Source organism: Xenopus tropicalis, chromosome 3 (genome assembly GCF_000004195.4).
Source record: "Xenopus tropicalis strain Nigerian chromosome 3, UCB_Xtro_10.0, whole genome shotgun sequence".
Lineage (NCBI taxonomy): Eukaryota > Metazoa > Chordata > Amphibia > Anura > Pipidae > Xenopus > Xenopus tropicalis.
This window is the reverse complement of record NC_030679.2, coordinates 115,376,713-115,403,800: the sequence shown is the minus strand read 5'-3', so window position 1 is coordinate 115,403,800 and position 27,088 is coordinate 115,376,713. Positions and strand designations below refer to the sequence as shown.

At 40.8% G+C, this 27,088-nt stretch overlaps 1 protein-coding gene across 3 annotated transcripts in view; it reads left to right on the top strand.

Moving 5' to 3' along the window:
- adamts17 (ADAM metallopeptidase with thrombospondin type 1 motif 17) overlaps positions 1–27,088 on the top strand; it is a 141,744-nt gene that overhangs the window by 79,247 nt on the left and 35,409 nt on the right. For 2 of the 3 annotated variants that reach the window (XM_004912664.4, XM_031899240.1), the window contains exons 13-18: positions 6,098–6,264; positions 6,473–6,600; positions 15,420–15,540; positions 17,507–17,581; positions 19,621–19,701; positions 25,519–25,676. In XM_004912664.4, coding sequence (XP_004912721.1) covers positions 6,098–6,264; positions 6,473–6,600; positions 15,420–15,540; positions 17,507–17,581; positions 19,621–19,701; positions 25,519–25,676 — 730 coding nt within the window. The remainder of the gene's footprint in view (positions 1–6,097; positions 6,265–6,472; positions 6,601–15,419; positions 15,541–17,506; positions 17,582–19,620; positions 19,702–25,518; positions 25,677–27,088) is intronic. The other variant, XM_002939268.5, reaches the window with a different exon arrangement.

Sequence of the window (27,088 nt, the reverse complement as noted above, 5' to 3'; positions counted from 1 at the left end):
GTCATTGCTGTTCCTGCCTGTCTTATCTCAAAATGACACATATGGTTTCTACATAGTCTGGGGAACTTGATATTTGGTGAACCAGGTGGTGATTTTTGTTGCAGAATATTGGCGGGCATGGTTCTTAACCTCCACTGCGTAAGTACACATTGTCCCCTTTGTCTGGAGAAGAAACCAGTACAGTGCTACATTTTATAAACAGGTTTCTGCACTTTTGTTAAGCACTAGGTATCTAGCTCCAGTACCACACCAAAAGTAAGGCTTCATTTTTATATTAAAGGACAACTGAGAGCATACATCAATTTATCTGTGTAGAATTATCCTTAATTAGCTAGCTACCAGCTAGCTACCTGTGTGAAAGTAATTTTATTGTTGGACTAGAGAAATAGAAAATAATTAAAACAAGGTACATAAACAACTTATGTCTGATTCCCAGACATAATCTGTCCTCTCAGCACATCCGAGTGTGCCTACGTGTGTGCCCATCTTCCTTTTTGTAGAAGGTGTGTGTTTCCTGGTTCTGCAATATTAACGCTAATAGTTACACCCATTTGCAATATTGGGACATACTATATGCAATGTTTGCCAACAAAGATAGGGAGGCAGCTAGGGAGCGCATATAGAAGGTACAGAGAGGGGTGGCGATGCCTTTAACACAGCCAAATGAGCAGATCTTTCTCCCAATATGCCTACCTGCGTAAGGTAAGGTTGGTGAAATTAGGCTAATTTGATGGTTTGGCAGGGATAAAGGATTAAATTATATCAACAGGAATACGAGCCCTTGGAGCAGACGTGGTCCTCAATCCAACGGGAAAATCAAACCTGCTTGATCGAAATCTCTCCAATTTGAGAGAGGTATAAGGTACCAGATCTGTCTAAAGGGCCCCAATTAGCAGCTATAAATCTGCCTGTGTATGGCCACTTTATATAACAATGGTGCCTGGTGTTTTTTGAAATTTATATGTAAACCCTATACAAACAGTGAGCTCTACACACTTGTATTTGTTTGGGCCATTAGTCATCTTTTAAGAAATGAGAAAATCAAGCATTTGCACATGGTTATCGCAGCCAAATCTTGTTAAAAATGACATTGCCACTAAAGCAAAAAAATGAGCAAATACACAAATCCAGGCAGTGGAGCTAACAGGACTGTGAGGCCCTACTGTCCAACTTTTTCCATGTAATGGACTGATCATTCTATAGGCTGCACATTCTTGGTTTGATTGTAGTAAATGAGCATGCCATACAGAGAGGTCTATGGAACCCTTGGGCAGGCTGTGCAGCCGCAAAACTCCTTGCAGAAGCACTGGCCTCCAGTTGGATAGCCCTGCTATAAATCATTATTTTTCTAGACTAAACAGTTATATAGTAACCCCTGTCTGTACTCTTGGCCATCTCTAGGACTGCACATACAATTGACTGAGAAAGAATCGATCCAGACAGAAACTCGTCACCTCATTCATTCCCTGAGACACGCTAACGCCTCCTTATGGCAACGTGTAGTTTGTACTGTGATCACAGAACAATTCACACTTCAGCAACAGATCAGTTAAAGACTGGAATTACACTAACACTTGCAGACAGATATTTTATCAGTATTACACCACATTCAAATTAAATAGATGCTGGCAGCTGCAAAAGGTCATTTTAGAGCATGTGGTAAAAATATGAGCATCCTGTTCCACCCAGTATTCCTTTTCCTATTAATTTGGAGCTGTGCATTACGTGTCCAGCCTTGCTTAATCTCTGGCTCTAGTCACTTTGGTGGGTAGTCTTTCATTCATCCCAAACACTTGATCTTTATTTTATTCAGTATAATTGTATAGGTAGACCATGCCATTAAAAATAATTACACCGCAGTGAATCTCTACCTCAGATCAAGTTTTAAAAAAGACCTGAACAACCTTCCAGACATTGTTAAATTAAACACCCAGAAAACTTTTGGATCTTTTCTCCTCAGCGGCTACCTGTACGACACTTGCTCGGGGGCATGGATACTGTGGTGTTGCCACAGTGGATAATGCTGTGTGTGACATGTGTGATCTTCATGTTCTTTGTGAGGGGTTATGCTCATATTGGATCTTAGAGAGCTGCAGTTCTTTCTCCAGTCACATAGTAATTTCCCCTAAGCGGAAATCTGGGTTGCATAGCTAACCTATGTCTCATTAGCCATGCTCTGCATCTCAGGCCTGGATCATCCCTGGTTCAGTTCTACAAGCTTGTCTTTTCTTGCTAGGTTACAACTAAACTCTGGTCTTTACTCCATGTCCAGCCAATTGAATTTGAAGGTTGGCTATCCAACACTAGTTTCTTGGCTATTTAAAATCCTCCAATTATGTAGGAATACAATTTTAAAGTGAAAAAGTCAGTTTTGCAGTATAAACTGTGCCTTAAACAGTAGTGGATTGCAGATAGTCATCATATACTCCTTCCTGTGACTGACAGGCTTAAACAGCACTTGGAATAGGAGATTCCCTTGGTGAAATGTGCAGTTTAAACCCATTCAACACTATATTAATTTATCCACTTTTAAATGACATTTACAGACACAGAATCATCCATTATGCTTTCAAAATTGTTCCTTTAATTCCATTAGTGGATTGCTCAGAGAGGCTGTGAAAGCATGGCCTTGTGCCCTTGCTTGTTTCTCTATAAAATGTTTCCTCCCTCTCCGATGATAAATTCCTTTGTCCTAGATCCATTTACACATTTCTCTTCTTTAAATTGCCTTTGCTAAAGAGTCCAAATCTTTAAAACACAGCTTGTTTTTTTTATTTAATAAATAAAACAGCATTTTTAAACATTAGAGAACTTTAAAGGATTGCTTTATAAACTGCCAAATGCAGCTGAGCTAGGGCTCCGTACAAGCATATCCAAAAATCATTATTCATCTAAACATTTGTAATGATAAAAAAAACATTTGTTTATACCCGGGCTTAATCTTTAGGAGAACTGTGTTGAAGCAGGACACGTGCCGAATGTCGATTCATTCAGTTCTGGTTTATATGGAGGCATATTTATATATGGGTATGTAAGGGGCACATTTATCAGTATTTAAAAATTAATCATTAGGCATTATATTTGCATTTGACATATTCATTTTCTAGATCCTGAAAAGTTTTTGAAATTTGCATGGTTGCCATAGGCTTACCCCCATATGTAATAAGAAGCACTAAGGTTGCCCAGTAGCAGTAATCCATAGCAACCAATAAGACTGATTTGAAACAGGTGACCAGTAAAGACTACCTGCTGATTGGTTGCTGTGGGTTACTGCTCCTGGGCAAACTTAGTGCCCTTTACTGCATTACCCCCTTAGACAGCAAATAATTCTTGATAACTAATAATAATACAAATATTTTTATAGCACTTTATAGCACTCTGTGTTTTAAAAATCGTCCTCTCGGACTGTATATGGCAAAGAGTTCCGTACTGTGGGTGCTGTGTTACAGAAAGCATGAGACGCAAAGGATTTTAGTGCTACTCTTTGTGTCTGAAGAATAAAGGGGATGGGACAGAAGTTCTTCCAGATAAACAGGGCCTTGATTATTTACAGAGGCAAGGAGGATGATTTTAAAGAGAATCCTCCATTTAATTGGAATTCAGAATAAGAAATGTAGAACTGCTGTTTGGCTGTTGACTGATCAAACTTTGGTGTGATTGCAAATGGAAACAGCCAGTCACTGACCAGTGCAGAAATGCTTGGCCCTACATCTTTGCAGTTGGTCAGATTTGTCAATCCCTTGTTTGTGCAGGTTGTACTATGGTTGGATATTTACAAAGCTTACCCAGTGTATAAAGAAAATGTGTATTTATCAGTACAAATGTTCTATTATAGATAACCTTGCAAGAGAAGGCAGATCCTGGCTCAGCCCCTCCATTCTGTAGTTCTTATTTATAAAGGCAGCTGCAGATGTTCTAGTGTAATTTTTATGAAGAATCACAGTGGAAGCAGCACAGGGGCAGGGGTGGCTTCAGGGCAGACTGAGTAATGTCCTGTGAAGTGAGCCAGCTGCCAAAAGAACATCAGAGTTCAGTGCAGCAGGTGTCTCTGGACCACGCAGCAAAGTCACACTCCTTGCTTTGCATTGCACATTTCAAATAACAAACCAGGACGTTATTTTGTTAGGGAGTAATGGCAAAACAACGTGCAACTTGCAAAGGTTAATTGCTTTATTGGGAGTCAGGGATGGGGTTAAAGATACACAGGCACAGCAGGATAATGAATATTCAGCTCCAACCTAGTAAATTAAGGATGTCCAGCATGTGGTTCTCCATATGTTATTAGGCTAAGACTCCTAGATTCTGCTGGAAATTGTCATTCAACAAGGGCTGTATATTGGACGTGGCTAAAAATATCTTAACACAATGTAATCATTCTAGTACTCTTAATAAGAATATTTTTCTAGTCAGTTGGTCCCTTCTGTGGCTTGGTGCCCAAGGCAAATGTCCTACCTAAACAACTCTGCTGTAATATTGTGAGCAGGATAACATTACAAGAGGGCTGTGCATATGAACACTTGCAGCATGAGGTTCTGGACCAAAATGTACATGTAGAACACAACACTTAAGCTAAGGGAGGGAATGGAATATTGTTTTAGGCAAAGGGCAAAGAAGTCTCAGACACAGTGTGAGTGGATTACAATCACAGTGGACTGTGGGTGTGGGTTGCATAGCTAACCTGTGGCTCATTAGCCAGGCTGGCTGAGGAAGCTGGCAGATGAAGTTGGCTCAGCTTGCTAGCAGTTAAAATTGCCATTAATAATGATTTGGCGCTCAATACGTCATTAGGAACTACATTTATTAAAGGACAGGCTACCAATAACCATACAATTTGGCCCCAGGCTCATATTACTGACATACTCCAGTGACAAACAAAACATATTAAACCCAGTTCTATAGGTGCAAGATTTAAAAGACTTCAGATAACATTGTTTCCCTGGGTGTGATAATATGTACTCACACTATTAATGTGAAACAACTTTCAGCATTTCATTGTTTGCAATGTACAACAAGTTACTGCGGCAATGTGACTATGGGAAGCTGGGATGCACCAGCATAAGGCACTTTATTTGTTAGGGTGCAAGGCTCTGAGGAATCACATCATTCGCTTCCTGCTCTTTCCGTTAACAGTGAATTAGTGTTGTGCCACCTTTTCTGTATATAGATTACCAGCCCTTATCTTTTTAACTTTTTTCCCTATCAATGATATTGGCATTGAGCATCAGTATTTCAGTATTGACCCATTTACTTGTTCCCATCCCAATTTTGTAGCTGTCTCCCCTTCCTCTTGTAAGCTTTTCAGGGCAGGGACCTTATCCCAATGTGTATTGGAAATCCCAGCAGTTAAGTATTTATGCTTACTGCATAATTTATAATAACTGTACTGCTGTGTTTTTTAGTCTTGTAAAAGATTGTGTACATTAGTGGTGCTGTATAAATAAATAAAGACAATATAGTACTTTGGCAATGGGGCAAATTGAATGTATTGTTATATTTGTGATATACAAATCCAGGTTCAAGTCAATATCATTGTATTTTCAGCTAAAATTATATAAACACTGACTCATGAATTATATGTAGGATTGCGTGCAGACAAATGCAGAACGCTGTACAAGTATGGGACTTGGGGTACTGAGCTCTATACACTTTCAATCTAATGCAAGGGCCTGCTTATAAATGATGTTATATAAGGTGTGATTTTGCACCCCTTAGTGCACTTGCATCTACCCATAGAGAATGAGTAGCACTCAAGGTGCCAGCCAACTTCTAATGTCATGGACTAACAAAAAGGGCATCGATAAAGTTAATGTAAGCCTTGGATATATTGCTATTCAAGGTGTGTATGTGTTTGTTTCTTTTTATGTTTGCTTTTCTTTTAAGAAGCACAAACTTTTTTTTTTTTTAAAACATATGTTGCTATAGAATGGGGTAAAATGTAGGGGTGATAAATGATAACAGCATTGGTCTGAAATTACACAGCAGTTAGTCAAGACCTCTGTTTACAGATTTAAAAGCTCTATAAGACTTCCAAGAGACTTGTGCAGCAGAAGCTCAGTGTACATTTACTTCTATGTCCTGATCTGCTGTTTCCTTGCAGCCCGGGGCCTGGAGGTCGCAGTTGCCGAGGTGCTAGCGTTGAGCACATGGTTTGTGAGAACCTGCCCTGTCCAAAGGGAGTCTCAAGCTTCAGAGACCATCAGTGTCAGTCCCACGATCGCAGCAGTAACAAGAAAAAAAGCCCCCTCACAGCTGTGATCATCGATGGTATGAGTGTTCACATGTTTCTCCTTTCCATTGTATTTTGTTCTTATTCCTTTTTCATTCCTCCTTCTGCATTTTCATTATTTTATTCTTTCACTCTCTAACAACATTCTTTTGCTAAACTATAGTCTTACTATAGAGTCTTTTCAGGTAAGTCTCTTTTCTGTCACTTTCTTGGCCTGCTCATGTTCCAAAGCTGTTTCTTTTTTAGATAGGCCATGTGAGCTGTTCTGCACCCCTGTGGGCCGCGACACGCCAGTGCTGATGGCAGACAGAGTCCTGGATGGGACGCCTTGTGGTCCTTATGAGATTGATCTCTGCGTTCATGGCAGGTGCCAGGTGGAGTAGCTCACCCGTGTTTCTCAAACTCCTCTAAATCCTTCATTTACATCTGCTACTTTATGTCTCTTAGGTACAAATAACAATGGTAAAGTTACCCATAACAATAATCCTTGCTGCAATTAAAGGAAAACTATACATACAGAATGAATACTTAACCAACAGATTTATATTATGTTAAGTGGCCTATTAAAGAATCTCACCAAACTGGTATATATATCAGTAAATATAGCCCTTTTACATCTTTCCCTTGAGCCACCATTTAGTGATGGGATCACCTGACAGGAAGTGAGGCAGCTCTGACTGTAACAGGAATTAGTGTGGGAGCAAAAGGCAGAACTTTAATTGGCTGATGGGGCCTAGCATGTATGTGTGCCTTGGCTTGTTTGTGTGCACTGTGAATCCTATGATCCCAGGAGGTGGGAGTGCATACAGTGCAGGTTACACAGTTTTTTTTCAGCATTTGTGTAATGATAGCATTCATGACCCTGCATGGTCAGTTTCAATAGGATACAGGCATACAGAATTCATATATTCTGTAATTTGAGAGATTTTTTTTTCATTGACTAAACTTACATTTTTAAAAAGCATAAATGTTTCCTTATTTATTACAAAATTTGAAAAAAAAACATGAACGAATAATACAAGATACAAATACCTCAAAATTCAAATTTTTGGAATTTTCTTAGAAGTGATTACAAGCGAAAAAACAAACACCTGAAAAACAGTAAATAAATATTTATTATTACTTCAACGTGACCTGGGCAGCTTTTAGATGGTTCTAGAAAGATTCAGAAAAACTAAAAAAAAATACAAATGTTTATAAATCGGCTCCATAGCCTTTGTCCTTTGAAATTTGTTAGAATCAACCAGGAGATATATCAAGGCCAGGAAAACTAAATCTTTATACTGCTTGCCATTGCAGCTCAGTTTCAGTAGGAAAGACCATTCTAACCTTTGTACCTGTATACTAATGTTTTAACCTTTGAATTTCTCACATCTTGGATTACTACATTAGCGCACCCAGGCATATATTTTCCACTTTACTTGGGCCTATTTGTGTCATGGTGACACAACCCATACAACTGTCTGAAAACAAATTGTTATTGTAGAACTGGTCCCTTTTAACACTGATAAATTAGCAAAAATAGAGATTTGGACATTTATGTTTGTGCTGAAATTAAAAGTAGACTTTTTGTGCCACTTAAAACACAGCACACTGACTACATCTCTCGTTATTGCAACATGTACTTTTGGCACCTGACATGGTTGCACAAACATTGTGGTAACATTGTGCCAAGGAATCTTAACTCCTTGGCAGCTGCGAGGGCCAGCAATGTTTTGTAGAGCTGTGTGTAACTGGCGCCTGTCACAGCATAGGAATCGGCATTGTTGCTGGCACTCTCATATCGCCACTCAGAACCTCAGACATTATCTCACACTCTTATCAGGTGCATTGAGTTCCTGACCTCACTTTGGAACTATCCACAGCTGCCCAGTGTACCCGCTCCGCTTATCGGGTCAGGGCTGCCAGCACTTTGCTTGGTGATTGGCTCCTATTGGCTTTGGGACGAGAGCTAATCAAGGCATTGTTTTCAGATTAGCTCTTGCAGTGCTGCATTAAGCGAACACTTCCATGCAAAGCATTTCTTTGAACAGCTGGAGATGTTTATGGTGGAAGAACAGCTTGGATTACTGATTCTGTGGATTTGGGGTTTGAGGGAGAAATGAGGGAAGCTCTGAGCCGAAGGCTTTGTCATTATTCATTTTTTAGCCCCCCTACTGTGCACATTTTGAGTGGTGGGTGAACAAATGGCACTGGGCTAATTTATTTATTCCTTTGGGAGTTTCACTTCGGGTTATATATGGACTAGAGGCCTACAAACTAATGCTTTACTTAATTGCTCTTTCATTATTTTAGCTGCATATTTGTGTAATCACCTAAAGGCTGGAGCAGGTCTGTGCAACCATACTCCAGATGTTGCGAATCTACAAATCCCATTGTATCTCAAAACAATTAAGCAGGGAGGTATAGTTTAGCAACATCTCAAACTCGAAAGCTCGCCTGTTTCTACAATAGAAAGGTTGACTAGCAATGTTTTTGCCTATGCCTTGTTTACATTCTAAGGCTTCAGTTACGCCTGATATGTTGCAGTAGGTTCTTTGGAGAGGAACTAATGGCGTGCTCCCACTACTGTACCCTTGTAGGATAATTCCAATTAATTCCTCCTATATCTCTTGTCATTCTGGGTAGGTTTTATATATCAAGCAGAATGAAGTGCAACCTAGAGATTTTGCCACTGTATCCAGGAATGTCCCTATCAGCCACTATATATACCTTGCATTCTCTCCTAATATGAGTTATTTCCCGTTGGCTTTAATCATGTGGATCAGTTTACATTTGACAGACATCGGCCTATTTAATATATTGTTATGCCATGTAAATGATAAACTCCATCTGAGCTCATTTGTATTTGTGGCACATGCTATAATTGCTTGCTTGTTTTGTTTGTATGTATGTATGTATATTTCAATGTCATTTTTATTACTTGTGCACAAAGAGCTCTACAGCAAAACAGTACTGTATTACAAATAAATACAAAGTACAGTTACATTCAAGATTAAGTGCTCAAGAGAAAAGTGGAGGACGTCCATGCCTTAAAGCGTGATCAGTATATTTTTAGGTTTGGTCCAAATACGTAATTTATTCTGTTTAAATGGAATACATATTAAAATATAGTCAGTGAAGGCAAATAAGATATGTACCTGTTGATACCATTTCTTACACATGATAATCTAAACCTAAAAAAAAGAGTTTGCTAAAGGTTAATTGATGTCTTATTCTGGATCTCATTCAAGAGATTATGGCGGTTACTCAAAGAGATCACCATGAACCAGACATGTAAAATCAAAGGTCTATGAGCAAGTGCTGGGTATCTACAATAAGTTTTATATGATTTTTCAAGCCTGGTCTGTGGGGATGTCTTGAAGTGGCTGCCATAGATAGAATTCAGATAATTGGCTCCATAAAGCTGGCCATACACGTTCAGATTTTACAGCAAACATACGGATATCGATCATACGTTTTAATGTAACAATCTAAAACTAACATTCAGATTGAAATTGTAGGACTAAAGTCCTAAAAATAACAAATCTGACAATGTTTTGTCTTTAAATAATTGCCAGACAACGATGGTACAAAAGTTATGTCCCAGAAATACATTGTAGGCCTCCCATGGATATTGTCAGATAGGCAATACAGGCACAGGTATTATCATTATCCGACTAAACGACCAATTGCCATGGTACAAAAATTGTCGGGACTATAATTTGGAGCCTATACACGGTATAAAAATCATACAAAACTTTGTTTCATATGACTGGTGTGTGTATGCTGAACCCTCAAATATAGTAGTGAATTTTATCTTACTGGGATTTGTTCTTTATACTGATTTTATACATTCTAGAGATCTTTAAACATGTTCAATGTACACTCTAGTTCTAGTAACCTTCAGCAGCCAATCAACAGGTCTGCTGTTTGAAAGCAAACATGCGATTGGTTACTAAGACCTACAATAAACTATGTGCCTGTAATCACAGCACCCTCCATATAATCCTATGATGGTTACCTTGAGTGATTTAAATCATTTTCCAGTGGGGAATATTGGGTGGGGAGGTAATTCTCCAAGAATAAGGCATTTTAGGTAAAACTGTGCAGCCCCTTTAATTCTTTAAAGTACAAATAGCTAAAGACAATGACAAAGAGTGCTGCTAATAGTTACACTGTGGCTATATAATATAGCTGCATATCTGTTTCAGATTTATTTGCCACTTGTCAGTGATGCTCAGTGCTTTATTGTCTGAAACAAACATTCAGATGTTCAGTCCAATATGTGTAATTGCAAAAATTTGTTCCTTTAAGCACAGTCATAAACAACACCAAGATGCACAAAGAAGCCCTCTGTTACCCTCTGTTATTTCCAGTAGCCAACAAATTAGGCAATAATTCATTTTTCCTCTGATGTTGGTAAAGTCTGGACCTTGTGACCTGGGGAGAGTCTGTGCATTTTGTTGCAAGTGTCATGCACATGTGAATGGAACGTTATGTAAATGGAGATACAATGTTTTAGCCCCCTCTCCTTTCCCACTTCATGTCATACAGTACAGTGCCTGTAGCTAAACTCTCAGATTGATTCTATGAGGCTCATTGGCAAAGATCATCACAACTCAGAAGTTGATCACCAGCAAGCCATCTTGTGTTATTAATCGCACACGTTGGAAAAGGACTCATTGACGTAACATCTGGCATCCATAAGTGTAAATAACCCTGTGAGACAGTTAAATACAATCACATATGGGAGACATTAGGAACTACGTCAAATCACCAAGATGTTTCTGTCTTAATTTGGGTCGGAGTGCTGACCTTGTTTGTTGTAAGTCCCAGAAACAAGGCTGATAATGTTTTGCATAATTCTTCATATTGCTCCCAGGTTGCAATTAGGTTTAACCTCTTAGCTGCTGTGAATAAAATGAGGAGCATTCCTGTTCAATTCAGAGTTCTTTCCCATTTTAGAGCCTGCATGTGACAGCTCTTTGGGGGTTTCTGTAAATAATAGCACCCAGCAGCTGGAGGAATGCAATTTTAACTCCATTCCAGTTTTATACAGCCATGGTTATTGACTATATAATCATTTTGGGGCATGGAGGTGGTTAGATGTTTCATGTTTGAGATGAAGTTCAGTGTGAACAGTGAGAAATAAGGTTAGTGCTATAGTTAGTTACAGGTCAGGGCCTAGCGATAGGACACCCTGCGACACACCTCTGTAGTTCTTGTAAGGTACACACATGACTTGGAAGCTTGGAATAGGAGATAGCAATATGTAGCTGGAGCTGCATGTGTGATAATGAGTCAGTTTTTATTAGTATATTACAGTGATTGTATTTTAGTATTGTATTTTAAGTGCCTGCATATTCATCCAATGCTATACATACATGTAAGGGTGATTTAGGAGATTTCCCTAGTTGGGTAACCCATAACAACAGTTACCTTTCAAAGCAAACATTTGGTTCTATGGATTGCTAGATCAAGTAAATATTTGTCCATGGTAATATATATAAGCCAACTATAATGTATAAATGGATTCTAAGTACTGATTTTACTGAGGTAAAACGAATTTTTCGTTACCAATACGATTTTTGCGTAAAAACGCGAGTTTTTCGTATCCATTACGAAAGTTGCGTAAAAAGTTGCGCATTTTTCGTAGCGTTAAAACTTACGCGAAAAGTTGCGCATTTTTCGTAGCGTTAAAACTTACGCGAAAAGTTGCGCATTTTTCGCGTAAGTTTTAACGCTACGAAAAATGCGCAACTTTTTACGCAACTTTCGTAATGGATATGAAAAACTCGCGTTTTTACGCAAAAATCGTATTGGTAACGAAAAATTCGTAAAGAATCCGAAAAAATCGCAAAACATACGAAAAAGTCGCAAAATGTTCGTTTTCAAGTCGGAACTTTTCCAATTCGGGTAGGATTCGTGGGTTAGTAAATCAGCCCCTATGAGTGTGCTGTCCATCTTCTGACACTGACTTGTTGATCTGGGGACAGGTGGCTGCTATGGATCATTTTCCCCCAAAGAGAGACAGTTTGGACATTAGCCGAGTGATTGTTTCTATTGAGGCTACAGACTCTCAGTTTATATATATTGGCATGTGTACTATTTGAGTTCTAATAACTTGATTGAATAAACCGATATCACCATTACCGGGGTATAATTCAGCTACAGTGGACATTGTATTCTAAATGGAAATATAGTTTTAAGGCTGGCGAAGTGTACAGCTTGTAAGCCTTGTCCCAAAATAACATCTTATTCAGCCTACAGCCTACTGCCTCTCTTGCCCAAGTTTCTGCCCTATCTTCAGTCCTCTTATTAAGTGTGTATATGAAGTATTCCATCATTTCTTTGCCAATCTTTACATGGTACAAAATTATCTTGAACCAGTTATTACTCGTTGGCTTCAGTAGAGAAACCCATCCTTTAATTTCCCCTAAGATACCTTTTCCTGTATTGTTGCCAAAGTATTTCTCTTTATACCAGTGTCTGCAAGTAAGAAAATGGCAGACGTTTGAAGGAGCTGTAGTTAATTCTGTATTATCTGCTAACATGCTGTCCCAAAGTTTATCAGACAGACAGTGCCTTCTATAGATTTATCCTCTGTTTTCTTAAAAATGCAGTGCATTGTGTGAGCTGTGAAGGTTAGTGGGAGAGTGCTGAGAGAGAGTCAGGAATACATTCGTGCAGCCAGGTGGCCCCTCGTTGTATGGCTCACTACATAGTTACATAGTTACATAGTTACATAGGGTTGAAAAAAGACCATTGTCCATCAAGTTCAACCCATCCGAGTAAACCCAGCACACAACCTATACTAACCAATCTATACACTCACATACATAAACTATATATATACAACCAGTAATACTAACTGTAGATATTAGTATCACAATAGCCTTGGATATTCTGCTTGTTCAAAAACTCATCCAGGCCCCTCTTAAAGGCATTAACAGAGTCTGCCATTACCACATCACTAGGAAGGGCATTCCACAGCCTCACTGCCCTCACCGTGAAAAACCACCTACGCTGCTTCAAATGGAAGCTCTGTTCCTCTAATCTATAGGGGTGACCTCTGGTGCGCTGATTGTTTTTATGGGAAAAAAGAACATCCCCCAACTGCCTATAATCCCCTCTAATGTACTTGTACAGAGTAATCATGTCCCCTCGCAAGCGCCTCTTTTCCAGAGAAAACAACCCCAACCTCGACAGTCTAACCTCATAGCTTAAATCTTCCATCCCCTTTACCAGTTTAGTTGCACGTCTCTGCACTCTCTCCAGCTCATTAATATCCTTCTTAAGGACTGGAGCCCAAAACTGCACTGCATACTCAAGGTGAGGCCTTACCAGGGACCTATAAAGCGGCAAAAATATGTTCTCATCCCTTGAGTCAATGCCCTTTTTTATACAAGACAGCACTTTATTTGCTTTAGTAGCCACAGAATGACACTGCCTGGAATTAGACAACTTGTGATCTACAAAAACCCCTAGATCCTTCTCCATTAAGGATGCCCCCAACACACTACCATTCAGTAGATAGTTTGCGTTTATATTATTCCTACCAAAGTGCATAACTTTGCACTTGTCAACATTGAACCTCATTTTCCAGTTTGCTGCCCAGTTTTCCAATTTTGTCAAATCGCTCTGCAAAGCGGCAGCATCCTGCATGGAACTTATAGTTTTGCACAATTTAGTGTCATCAGCAAAAATAGAAACAGTACTCTCTATGCCCACCTCCAGGTCATTAATAAACAAGTTAAAAAGCAAAGGACCAAGGACTGACCCCTGCGGTACTCCACTAACCACACAGGCCCAATTAGAAAATGTTCCATTTACCACCACTCTTTGTACTCTATCCTTCAGCCAGTTCTCTATCCAATTACAAATATTATGTTCTAGGCCAATATTCCTCAATTTGATCATTAACCTTCTGTGCGGTACTGTATCAAACGCTTTAGCAAAATCTAAGTAGATGACATCAACTGCCATTCCAGCATCAAGGTTCCTGCTCACCTCCTCATAAAAGGCAACTAAATTAGTCTGGCAAGATCTGTTACGCATAAAACCATGCTGGCACAAACTAATAGTATTGTGAACTGCAATGTATTCAACTATCCTATCCCTTATTACCCCTTCCAGAAGCTTTCCTACTACTGATGTCAGACTAACAGGCCTATAGTTTTCAGGCTGAGAACGGGATCCCTTTTTAAATAACGGCACCACATTAGCAATCCGCCAGTCTCTTGGCACCATGCCAGACCTCAACGAATCCTGAAAAATTATGTGAAAAGGCTTGGCAATCACAGCGCTCAGCTCATTTAATACCCTGGGATGAATCCCATCCGGTCCTGGACCTTTGTTTACCTTTACATGTTCAAGTCTCTTTTGAATTTCCTCCTGAGTGACCCATGCGCCAGTAGCTAAATTACTAGCACTGGGTATATTAAAAGGAAAGCCTTCATTATCTGGCTCCTCAGATGTATAGACAGATGAAAAATAAGAGTTCAAAATTTCAGCTTTTTCCCCGTTCTCATCAACCAACTAGTATATGTCATTTATTTAGGGGCACATTTACTAATCCACGAACGTCCGAAAGCGTCCGAATTCGTTTTTTTCTTAATGATCGCGATTGTTTCGTATTTTGTGTGACTTTTTCGTCGCCGTTACGGCTTTATCGTATATTTTTTGTGACTTTTTCGTCGCCGACGCGAAACATTCGGATTGGTTTTTCCGCCGTTTACTATAGCGCAATACGAAAAAATTGCAACGGCAACGAAATAATTGCGCATAATACGATAAAGTCGTGACGGCGCCGAAAAAGTCGCGACAAATACGAAACAATTGTGACGGCGAAGAAAAAATCTCAAAATTTTCGTTTCCAATCCGTTTTTTCCCATTCGGGATTCGGATTCGGGGATTAGTAAATGTGCCCCTTAGGGTCAGAGCAATTGGTAAAATTGTCCAGCTGCCCCACACTGATAAATCATTGATTTTGGATAGAGCTGATGTGCCCCTCTGTGCATTATCCATATCTTCAGTGTATTATCCCATCAAGCACTATTGCTTATTTCTCTTGAGATTTGTCCTCTGCAGTTAAATCGTGTAAAATGGCATTCTTTCTTCATACATAATCTATCTTTTTAAAATGCCTACAGTCAACATCAGCCTTTAAATGGGGAGTTTGTAACCATATTTCATGCTTACCTTCTTTTAGAAAATTGGCTGCGATGGGATCATCGGCTCTTCTGCTAAAGAAGATCGATGTGGCATATGCAATGGGGATGGCAAAACCTGCAAGGTTGTGAAAGGCGACTTTAATCACACTAAGGGAATGGGTGAGTAAGTAGCTCTGTTTTTTGGTGATTAGAGTGCAAGTCAATTTTAGCACTACATTTTGGGGTGGTTATTATGTATGCCATTACTCTAAGGGTAATGTACAAAGTAGTATTAATATCTAAACATGTCTCAGATAGTGTGCACAGATTGGCATTTTCCCTTAAAAATAACAGCACCGTGGCATCCCTGCCTGCACCCACTGGTGACAGAAACAGTCTACTCTGAAGACAACCAAGTGGGAAAGTTTAGTGCTCCACCTGAGTAGTACAACCTACTCGGCCTATCACAATCTTAACATTAACTTTTTGCTATCTGTGCCACACTTTTGAAACCAGGAGCATGCATGCCCTGTTCCACACTGTTACAATGAAATTAACTTTATTTTCAAGTGGTAAATGTATTTTTCAGAAATAAGCATGAATAAGTGTAGTATGGACATCGGCATTGACTGTGATGTTCTCAGTATTTGTTCCTGTATGTTTTGATTAGAAACGATTGTTATTGTGCTACACACCTTACATGGAACATCAGAGTGTGTCTGTGGAGAACAGAGGGAGGTCTGTACTTGTTATTGATTCAAGAGCACAAGACTTGGGTAGGAGCTATTCCATACACAGCAGCACAGCCAATCAGGCAGCTCCTTGGTGGTGCAGGAAGCACTCTGGAGATTTCTGGGAATTCCTGTGAAGACATAGGGTCATTTTGTTAAGACTATTTCACATACAGGAGATGTTAGGAAAAGAGTATCAAGGGAAATTTTCCTAAGGAATTTGCTCCAGATTTCAGGATTTCCTGTATGTTCTATTTATTATGTCTTACCATTACCAGGGAGAACATAAACACTTTTCTTTTCTAGGAAAGGCTTTAGACAAATGTTAGACAGGCAGCTTCTTTATTGGTACATTTTGGCAGGTTAAACTAATCAGACTCTCCCTTTAAGTGCATGTTACGACTTTTTTTTGCCCAGCTTGGTTACCAACAGACTCAAAACATGCAAAGTAAAGGACATGGTTTAATACAAAGAAAACTCAAGGCAGAGGTTCAAACAGGTGTCTTTACAGAACATGACTTGGTATAGGTCTTACCTGTGATATAAAGATAAATATATGTTTTTTTGGGGGTCCACAGTACTTGGATTTTACAGGATAGGTAAGGAGACCTTTTTCTACCCTACACTTACAAAAAATCTAAATCAGAAAGGGCCAACATGTGACTTTACAGTTATTGAAAAATAGAAGTCCCAGCACACATCAGCAGCCTTCAACAACTGCATTTTATGTGTCCTAACATTGGCACAGATTAAAGAACAAGTCAACCCAAAATATAATTTTTTGCCTAATAAAAGAAAACTAAATTCTAAGAAACTTTGCAATATACATTCATTACAAATGTGTAATGGTTTTTGAGTTATTTGTATATTGTATTGATACTAAAAGCAGTGTGTGTCTGTCCTTTTCTATGCTCTGACTCTGAAACAATGTAACACAAGGCAGCAGACTGACAGACCTGCTGGAGGAGACCGACCTTTGCAACATTGTTTAAAAAGAAACAACAAGGAGTTCAGCAAATGCTGTGTTCAATAGCTATTACATTTACAAATAACTTTTAAAGCACTGAACATATTTTATGTCCTTTAAATACAATAATGACCCCCTGTGTCCCTTACCATTGGTGGCTGTATGGGGTTCTTAAGAAGGTCATTTTATAGGTAATATGTGTTCATCTTGTAACTACCTATCAACAGGGGGCACAAGTCCAGTGTCCACCAACTCCTTCTTTCCAGCCTCACCCATTCCATATGATCTCTTCACTAATGGTCACATGACAGAAGGGTTGGCAGCAACATGGCATTGAGGGGGGGCCCATATTATTTGCAGGGGGCCTATAGTAAAGTGAAGTTACGCCACTGTTGTGTGTGATTTTGGTTAGTTTCAGAGATGCCTCATGATCTGTTTGTGTTCCCAGTTACCAGTAGTCATTGTAAGAAGGTTTCCACATGTGTCATGACAAAGGCAAAGGCAGTCGCCAAGTGTTTCACATGTAAGCCCAGTGTGAGCCCTGTGTGACCCTCCCTTTCTATGGCTAGCCTGTCACCCTGGTGTTTGGTTGCTGTTCTCTGGGAAAAGTATTGTTTTTGAATACACAGTCATGTATGAAAAGTCTTTATTTTGTCTTCCCAAATATTAACCCCTTCACTGCAGATTTGGCTATGAGATTCCCTATCTGTTTTCTGCTGGAAAAAACACAAGGATGGTTCTTGTCAGTGGGAGAAGAATTCTGCTTGTGTTGAAAGGGCTACTATACATTTAATCTTTCCTGCTAAATTATTCTTCTAGTACAGAGGAATACCTAGTTTGTCAAAGTTTTATGGTGTGGCTTTGTGCAGGCTATTATAAAATGTAGTTGCCTCTGGGCCTGGAATGTTCTGCTCACATCCCTGTCTGTCTGACAACACATTTTTTATGACGTCAGAACACATCCATAGCTTTCCAGGCCATTGTCCCTGCTTGCTTCCTGTAGAAGGAGTATAACACAATAGGAGCACTATGGGAGGTGATAAGAAAGCTGTGGCTGGAAGGCATGACATAATGTGTCATAAATTGTACTTAGAAAAAAATGAAATTGCAATTGTGCACCTTCATAGAAGCCGGAGAAGCAAAATAAGTGGAGAATAACTGTACAGTAACTTATTATTTCCAAAAGACAACTTCAGGGGGCAATAGAAAAGCAGTGTACAGTGTCCCTTTAACTTTCTCCTCTGACAAAGAGCCAAGGCCTTTGTTTTCTGATACATGTCCAATAGAGGCATGAAATCGGATAATAAAACAATGGAGAAATGTAAGCCATTGAGACCAGTGAAGGAAATGTGTTTCTAATATACAGCCCACAACCAACGAGTTACATTTGGACATGTTTGGGAAGTGATTGTTGAATATATTATTTATATTCACAAGAGTACAATCATGTGTGTATAAAATCATTGTTTGTATGGGGTCTCAACAAAGACCCAGTGGATAAACGTGGGGGTTTCTTACCTCCAACCAAGCCCTGAGATATGCCTCTTGCAGTTTTTTGACTGCTGTTCCTAGTATTATATGCAAACACAGGGCACTGTGTCTGAAATTGTATTTGAACCCAGTGCCCTAATAAAAATACCTTGCCTCCTGCATTGAAGGGGTTAACTCATTCACTACCAGAAACCCATGTCTCTTGTGTTATAGAGGATGATTTCTCAAAGTGCAGCAGTCGATCCGTTCAAACTACATGCAAAAGAAATTTGGAAGAAAAAATAGCAAAAAGCCTTAGATTAGGTTTGTTAATAGAATGCGTTAAGATGGTAACACTTTGATAAATCATCCCACTGGTGTTGTGTTCTATTAGTTAGCCAAGCCCATGTAAGAGGGTTTCCTTGGCCCGTGATTGCATGCTAGTCTCAGTGTATAGCAGAGCTGGTGAGTGTGTACGCTTTGTGTCCCATTACATGATGTAACCATGAGCAGTAACCAAGATCTGGCTTGTAGCTGAACCCCCTCACCCTGACACTTCCATATTAAACAGCCCATTTTTCCTTGTGACAAGTGTCCTGCAAGGTCATCTCTCTCTCTCTCTCTCTCAAGATGACAAATGAGGTGTCAGGGGGTCTGGCATGGGTGCAACATAAGCACGGCTCTGCCAAACCCAACAGAATGTGCTATTTACAGTGTAGCAGCTCACACTTGCCTGGTAAGTCTTATTGACATCATGTATTTGTTCAGGCTGCAGCCGGCAGACCTTAGGCATGAAGACTTGCTGATCTTGGGTTTTTCTCAGGCTAGCATCATGTTGTTGTCTTTCTTGTCTAACTGTGATAACTTTTTGTGGATGTCCATCACCTGTCTGTCTGATAGCTGTATTTGATCTGCATGTTGGAAAGGTTAACTTGTCTTGGGATTTGCTGTTTGTAAGGATCCATCATGGCCAATAAAGGTGAAGGTAAAGAAAGTGTTGAACCACTCTTTGACCAAATTGAAGTGGTATCTCCAGCCCAGGCAATACGTTATTTTTCCTAAAAACTGTTATGTATTCACTTTATCTTACAGGTTATATTGAAGCTGCTGTGATCCCTGCAGGAGCCAGGAGGATTCGGGTGGTGGAGGACAAGCCAGCACACAGCTTTCTGGGTAAAAATCATAGGTACTGGGAAAGGTAATCCCAGGAGCAATGAACCTATTCTTTCCCCATATAAACTAAGGGATAATATCACTGATTAAGGTTATCATTCAGATGAAAAGTATGAACATATTAAAATTGGCTCTATTCTAATTTAAAACTGTATTTTTCTTGCTTAAGGATAAATGAACTTGCATATGCAGTAGTATAGCTGTTAGTGAAGACAGCAGCGAGTTCTCACTTATCTGCATTCTCCTGTCAGTATCTTTGGTCATGCTGTGAAGTCTAAAGGCAACCTGCTCCGAGCTTCAGTAGTTTATCTAGAGCAGTGGTTTCCATACTCTCTTGGTTCAGGCCCCCTTTTAAGGCCCAACATTTAGTTATGTCCCCCACTTGTTTCCTAATAGGTTACAAATACATGAAAATATTGCAGTATTAGCATTTAATAGTAGTTCCAATATCTGGGACAATGTTCACCCCATCTGGTCTTTAGGGTGGGCCCCTCAGATGTTGTACCTGGCCCCTAGGGGTTTGGGGGGAAAGGGCCATAGTTAAGGAACCACAGATGTACAGGAAGTGATAGGATGTATGTAATTTTGAGAAACTTGGATGTGTTAAGTACTGATATACTACACAAGAATCTGTTAAATACAATCTGCTAAAATATAATTAATTAATAAATAATTACCAGGGGTATTGCCATGGGCTATTAATGAAGGTGCACCTCTTCAACTAATATTTTCCCCCATTCATTTTAGAGCATAGATGCCCTTTCTAGCTTTAACCAGCTAGCTAGAGGCAAGTTAGCCAGAGGCAGATTTTGGATTTTTATATAAACCTATAAGGAGGGGAGTTGTTCAGCAAGTTAGCTAGAGGCAAGTTATCCAGAGGCAGGTTAGCTAGAGGCAAGTTAGCCAGAGGCAACTTAGCTAGAGGCAAGTTAGCCAGATGCAAGTTAGCTAGAGGCAAGTTAGCCAGATGCAAGTTAGCTAGAGGCAAGTTAGCCAGATGCAAGTTAGCTAGAGGCAAGTTAGCCAGATGCAAGTTAGCTAGAGGCAAGTTAGCCAGATGCAAGTTAGCTAGAGGCAAGTTAGCCAGATGCAAGTTAGCTAGAGGCAAGTTAGTTAGAGGCAAGTTAGCCAGAGGCAAGTTAGCTAGAGGCAAGTTAGCCAGATGCAAGTTAGCTAGAGGCAACTTAGCCAGATGCAAGTTAGCTAGAGGCAAGTTAGCTAGAGGCAAGTTAGCTAGAGGCAAGTTAGCTTGAGGCAAGTTAGCTAGAGGCAAGTTAGCTTGAGGCAAGTTAGCTAGAGGCAAGTTAGCTTGAGGCAAGTTAGCCAGATGCAAGTTAGCCAGATGCAAGTTAGCTAGAGGCAAGTTAGCTAGAGGCAAGTTAGCTAGAGGCAAGTTAGCTTGAGGCAAGTTAGCCAGATGCAAGTAAGCTAGAGGCAAGTTAGCTAGAGGCAAGTTAGCTAGAGGCAAGTTAGCTAGAGGCAAGTTAGCTAGAGGCAGGTTAGCTAGAGGCAAGTTAGCTAGAGGCAAGTTAGCTAGAGGCAGGTTAGCTAGAGGCAGGTTACCTAGAGGCAGGTTACCTAGAGGCATGTTAGTTGGAGGCAAGTTAGCTAGAGGCAAGTTAGCTAGAGGCAAGTTAGCCAGATGCAAGTTAGCTAGAGGCAAGTTAGTTAGAGGCAAGTTAGCTAGAGGCAAGTTAGCTAGAGGCAAGTTAGTTAGAGGCAAGTTAGCTAGAGGCAAGTTAGCCAGATGCAAGTTAGCTAGAGGCAACTTAGCCAGATGCAAGTTAGCTAGAGGCAAGTTAGCCAGATGCAAGTTAGCTAGAGGCAAGTTAGTTAGAGGCAAGTTAGCTAGAGGCAAGTTAGCCAGATGCAAGTTAGCTAGAGGCAACTTAGCCAGATGCAAGTTAGCTAGAGGCAAGTTAGCCAGAGGCAAGTTAGCCAGAGGCAAGTTAGCCAGAGGCAAGTTAGCTAGAGGCAAGTTAGCTAGAGGCAAGTTAGCTAGAGGCAAGTTAGCTAGAGGCAAGTTAGCTAGAGGCAAGTTAGCTAGAGGCAGGTTAGCTAGAGGCAGGTTAGCTAGAGGTAGGTTACCTAGAGGCAGGTTACCTAGAGGCATGTTAGTTGGAGGCAAGTTAGCCAGAGGCAAGTTAGCCAGAGGCAAGTTAGCTAGAGGCAAGTTAGCTTGAGGCAAGTTAGCCAGATGCAAGTTAGCTAGAGGCAAGTTAGTTGGAGGCAGGTTAGCCAGCGCAGGATTTGTGTTCCATGCGCCCCTAGGCCGCCCCCCCCTACTTCCCTGAGTGCGTATGCACGAACGCGCAAAGAACCCGCCCCCCTCCTGCGCAGCAGCGAGTGCGCATGCGCAAACAGTTCAACTCCCATACGGAGCAGTGGGGAAAGGTCCCCGTTGCTCCGTATGGGGGCAAAATTAAAAAATTTTGTTGCGGCAGGGCGGCATGCCGCCCCTAAATTTCTGCCACCCTAGGCCCGGGCCTTTGTGGCCTCTCCACAAATCAGGGCCTGAGTTTAGCTAGAGGCAGGTTAGCTAGAGGAAAGTTAGGTAGAGGCCCATTAGTTGGAGGCAGGTTAGCCAGAGGCAGGTTAGCTAGATTCATGTTGGTTGGAGGCAGGTTAGCCAGAGGCAGATGATGGTTGGTAGGCTTGGGAACCAAGATTAGACTCTGAACAAAAAGACTATTCACAACCTTATAAATAATCTGTCCATTTTTATTCCTAGAATTATATTCATCCTTCCCTTTAAACCCTTTATATGAGGTGTAGACTACATCTTTGCTTTACCTGGGCAGAGCTTGTGTCCTCAGTAGTGCTGGTACCATGAAAAGGGCAAGAGAGGGTTAATACCTTACAGGGGACATTAGATATGAAACTGTTTGTGGGGTGGATGTGCTAAGCTGAAGTCCTGAAAAAGAAGAGAAGCGCATTGAAATGAAAAAGAGAAGGTGTCAAAGAACCATTTCCTTTCCAGTTCCTCTCCCACCGAGTTGTCATCATGGCTGTCCTCCCACAGTGCTCTGAGTTGGGAAGAAACCTGAGAGACTGGACATTGCCAGGGATTGTTCCCCCAAGGAGAATTCCTTAAAAAACTGGACTGCAGGCAACTATGTGCTAGTAATTCACACACAGTATTTGCTCAAGAATTCGGCACATCTATTCATGCAAAAGCACCTTGATTTCCCTAAATCATCTGGCTGCAGAATGGGTGGGGGGAAAAAAGACGGCATCTGGTTTATCAAAGGCAAATCTCCAGCTGCCTTTAGTGGGATAACTTTTCCCTCTGCTCTGCTGCACAGCTTTATATTTGGGCATTACTACTATGCAGTGCCGGAGTTTGGAAAGGGATGGCCCCAGACTTGCAGTCTGAGGAGGGAAAAGATTATGTAGATCAGGGTTATACAACCTGAAATACTCCTGCTCTATTTTAACTACAATGCTCAGGACTTACCCATCTGTAACAGGTGCCAAACAACTTGGAAGTGCCATGTTAAATGTGGCACGCTCCATATTGTCCCAGGTTCTTTAAGCAGTCACTTGCACAACATCCACCTGTCACTGTACATTAAGGGCTGATTTAGGCCCAAGAGACATGCTAGAGCCAGGCTACAATCTGTCCCATATGCGCAGTTAAAGACACATGGATTTCATGTCATTTCATAAGGAAACGGTTTGGAGCAGCAGTGTCTGTTTCTTCGGCAGCATTTATCCTATTTTTACTTGGCTTCCCTCCCTCTCTTTTCCTTCCTGTGGCTTGTGGCCTTGTGAAGTGCCTAGTAGAATACCAACTTAAATACTGCACTTGTTATACTATTCTTGTTGGTTTTGAGTGCTATCAGCAGCCATACACTGTTGACAGTACAGTTGCTACTCTTTTAAAGGGGAACTCCGGCTTCTGAACCAAAATTTGTTAAAGAGCCCCACACAACACAGAAACTAATATACCTCTCACTTTAATCTGTTCCCTTAAAAAGTATTAATATATACCATTTTTATATACAAATATATATATATATATATAATGCAGCTGCAAAACAGTTCTTCTCTTACTGCATTATTTGAAATCCTGGCAGGGGAGGAGGGACTAAAACATTGATGATACAAATTGTAACAACTTCTCCACAACTTACAGACAGCATGCAGGAACTACATAACCCACAATGCATTGCACTGTGATGTTCCTTTTCTTTTTGACATCTTGTGTGCAGGGAATTGTGGGATTGGGAGGATGCAGGCTGAAGGCAGGCTGAGAACAGTTCACTAATGTTACATTTTATTTGAGTCTCAAAGCAGTCAGCCAGATCAGCAGGAGAACAGGGGGCCAGGCTTATGGAACTGTTCCAAACCAAATTATGTTTTCTTTTCAAAAAGATTAAGTTGTGTTTGGATGGAGTTCCCCCTTAATAATAAAATAAATACAATTAAATAACAGGATGTAAACATATCCTTGAGTGTGCACTAATCTAGAATGTATTTTCTTAATGTTTAGTTCATAAATGGAATAGCTGACCTAGATGGGTATAACAATAGTCAGAGCATACATATTGTTTGCTGGAAGGTATAAGAGTACAGGCCCAGGGTTCCTGATGATTTTGCCAGTAGATGTGATAAGTGAATGGCAATAGAAAGCCTATGAACAGTATAAAGATGTTAATGAACAGATTAGATGTTGGTGGTCTTCATATTTTACCTCAGAGGTTCCCAAACTGTGGGTCTTGCCCCCTGGAGGCAGTAGCACGGTGACCTGAAGATCATTTGGGGGGATTAAGGAGAATGGCAACTTACTGTCCTAGCTACACCTGAAACCCCCAACTTGTAGGTCAGTTAGTGTGAGATTTGGGGTAAATAACCTATTTGTTATACTTGATACTGGTGCTTGACTAATACACCAATATTTTCCACTGTTCTACACAGCCAGTGTATTTGCAGGAATGCTGGAACTCTGCTAACTCACATCCTATTCTGTGCTTCAGTGCAAAAAGCCCAACACGCCACTTAACTAAATGTTCCCTTTATTCTATCAGCCCCCCTTATACAGAGCTTTGCAAGCCATTCTTATTGCTTATGGGAGCCGTCCAGTGTGTCCCTCCCTCTTGCGCTGAATGGCTGCTTCTCTCTACACGCCAACATCACCTTGGACAGCAGTCGTGCTTTGTGTTTTCATTCGCAGTGTATATGGTCTGAGGGACAGGAAGCAGCTTGGAGGTGTTGGATGTGAAGCTAAAATCCAGTCTGAGTGCAGATCCAAGATCATACTGTCAGGGCTATTTGCTGGGGTTTGGTGGCAGGGCAATAAGGGAACCAGTCGCAAGATTCCATCCCACAACAGCACTAGCAATACATGCAAGCACAAATAATGCAAAACCCACTGCCATGTGTGCCTGCTCGGGCCAAAGAAAACATAATGTTTGCTAAGGAACAAGTGAGGGATATAAGAGTGTAATCTGATGCTTGTAGACATTTCAGCCCTTGGATGCCGTGCACAAGCACATGGGCTAAAGGTAGCTGAAAAAGAAGAGAATTTGGCAGAGAATGAGTGGAAAATCTGCAAAATGAGAAAAGAGAATGTGGGAATCTGAAAGCGTGTGCTCTGGAGCACAAGGGAGAGAGCAGGGATTAGAGGGAAATGGGAGTACGCACAGAGGAACCTGGAGTTGTGAGAGCAAGACAGTGCTTTATTGTCATGGTAGGCCATGGAAAATATGTCCTGCAGCCCCTAGACAGGAAACAATTGGGGTGTGGCGCTCATGCTTTGTCAGGTGCAATGCATTCACTCGACACTGATGTGCATTTTGGCTTTAACTCTTTCAGCTCTAAAAGATTCTATCAAGAAATCTATCAACAGTGACTGGAAAATTGAGCTTCCAGGGGAGTTTCAGATCGCTGGCACCACTATCCGTTATGTGCGCAGAGGCCTGTGGGAGAAGATCTCTGCAAAGGGACCTACAAAGACCCCCTTGCACCTCATGGTAACCTTGTCACACAGTTGTTTTAATTGTGGGGAGCATCTGCTGAGATTTCCATGTGACATTTACATTAAATATATTCTTTGGGAACATTGCACTGAAATGCATGTATGTATTCAGTAAATGGTCTCCCATAACATTATTATTAAATGTATCAGCTGATATAACTGGTGAAGAGCAAATACACATTAGGGATCATATACGACTCCAAGTGACAATCGCCTTTGGTTGGTGCCTTTTCCCGGCTTTCAGCTATTGATACAGTGTCCCACACTGGCACTAAGCTCTGTTGGTCCTAGTGAAGTCGTTTGTACGTGAATTTGAAACAGGTTACAGGATCAGGTAAAGAAGGTGGTTGATAATGGTACATTCTCTACTTAGAGTAAGGTTCTTAGTGGGGTCCCTAAGGGTTTTGTACTGGGTCCACTTTTACTTAACGTGTTCATTAATGACTTAAAGGAATAGGAAAGGCTAAGTCACTTGGGGGTGCCAAAATGTTAGGCACCCCCAAGTGACTTAAATCGCCTACCTTGTACCCCGGGCTGGTGCCCCTGTACGGAAAGAACAGCACCAGCCCGGGGTAGCTGCAGCGCTTCCTCCTTCCTGCTTCACGTGGGCGCGCATGCGCAGTAGAGTGAAAAGCCAAACTTAAACTATAAAGTCAGCTTTTCGCTCTACTGCGCATGCGCCGGTCCCGGGAATTTGCCAGCAGAACGTAGCATGAAAGAGGAAGCGCTCGCTGTTTTCTCCTAACAGGGGCACCAGCCCGGGGTACAAGGTAAGCGATTTAAGTCACTTGGGGGTGCCTAACATTTTGGCACCCCCAAGTGACTTAGCCTTTCCTTGTCCTTTAAAGGAAGGTATGGTAAGTAATGTATCAGTGTTTGCAGATGGCACAAAACTGTGCAGCCCAATTAATTCCATCCAGGATGTGGCATCCTTGCAGCAGGATATTGACTAACTGGCAATCTGGTATGTAAAAATATGTAAAAATAATATACTTAACTGCACTGGGCAAATCCATAATGGTGAAGGACCTTGGAGTCCTTGTAGATAATAAACTTGGCTGTAGCAAGCAATGCCAGGCAGCAGCTGCAAGGGCAAACAAGGTTTTGAGCTGTATTAAAAGGTGCAAAGTTTCACAGGCGGAGGGTGTTATTCTTCCACTTTGCAGAACGCTGGTAAAGCGCCATTTAGAATATGTGATGCAGTTTTGGTCTCCAGAGCTCAAACGGGACATTATTGAGTTAGAGAGTGTACAGAGCAGGCCTACTAAGCTGGTTAAGGGTATACAAAATTATGAAGAAAGACTGGCCAGGCTGGAGAAGAGGCGCTTAAGGGGTGAAATAATAATTATGTATAAATATGCAAGGGGATCTTAAATAATCTCTCTAATTATTTATTTACCAGTAGTC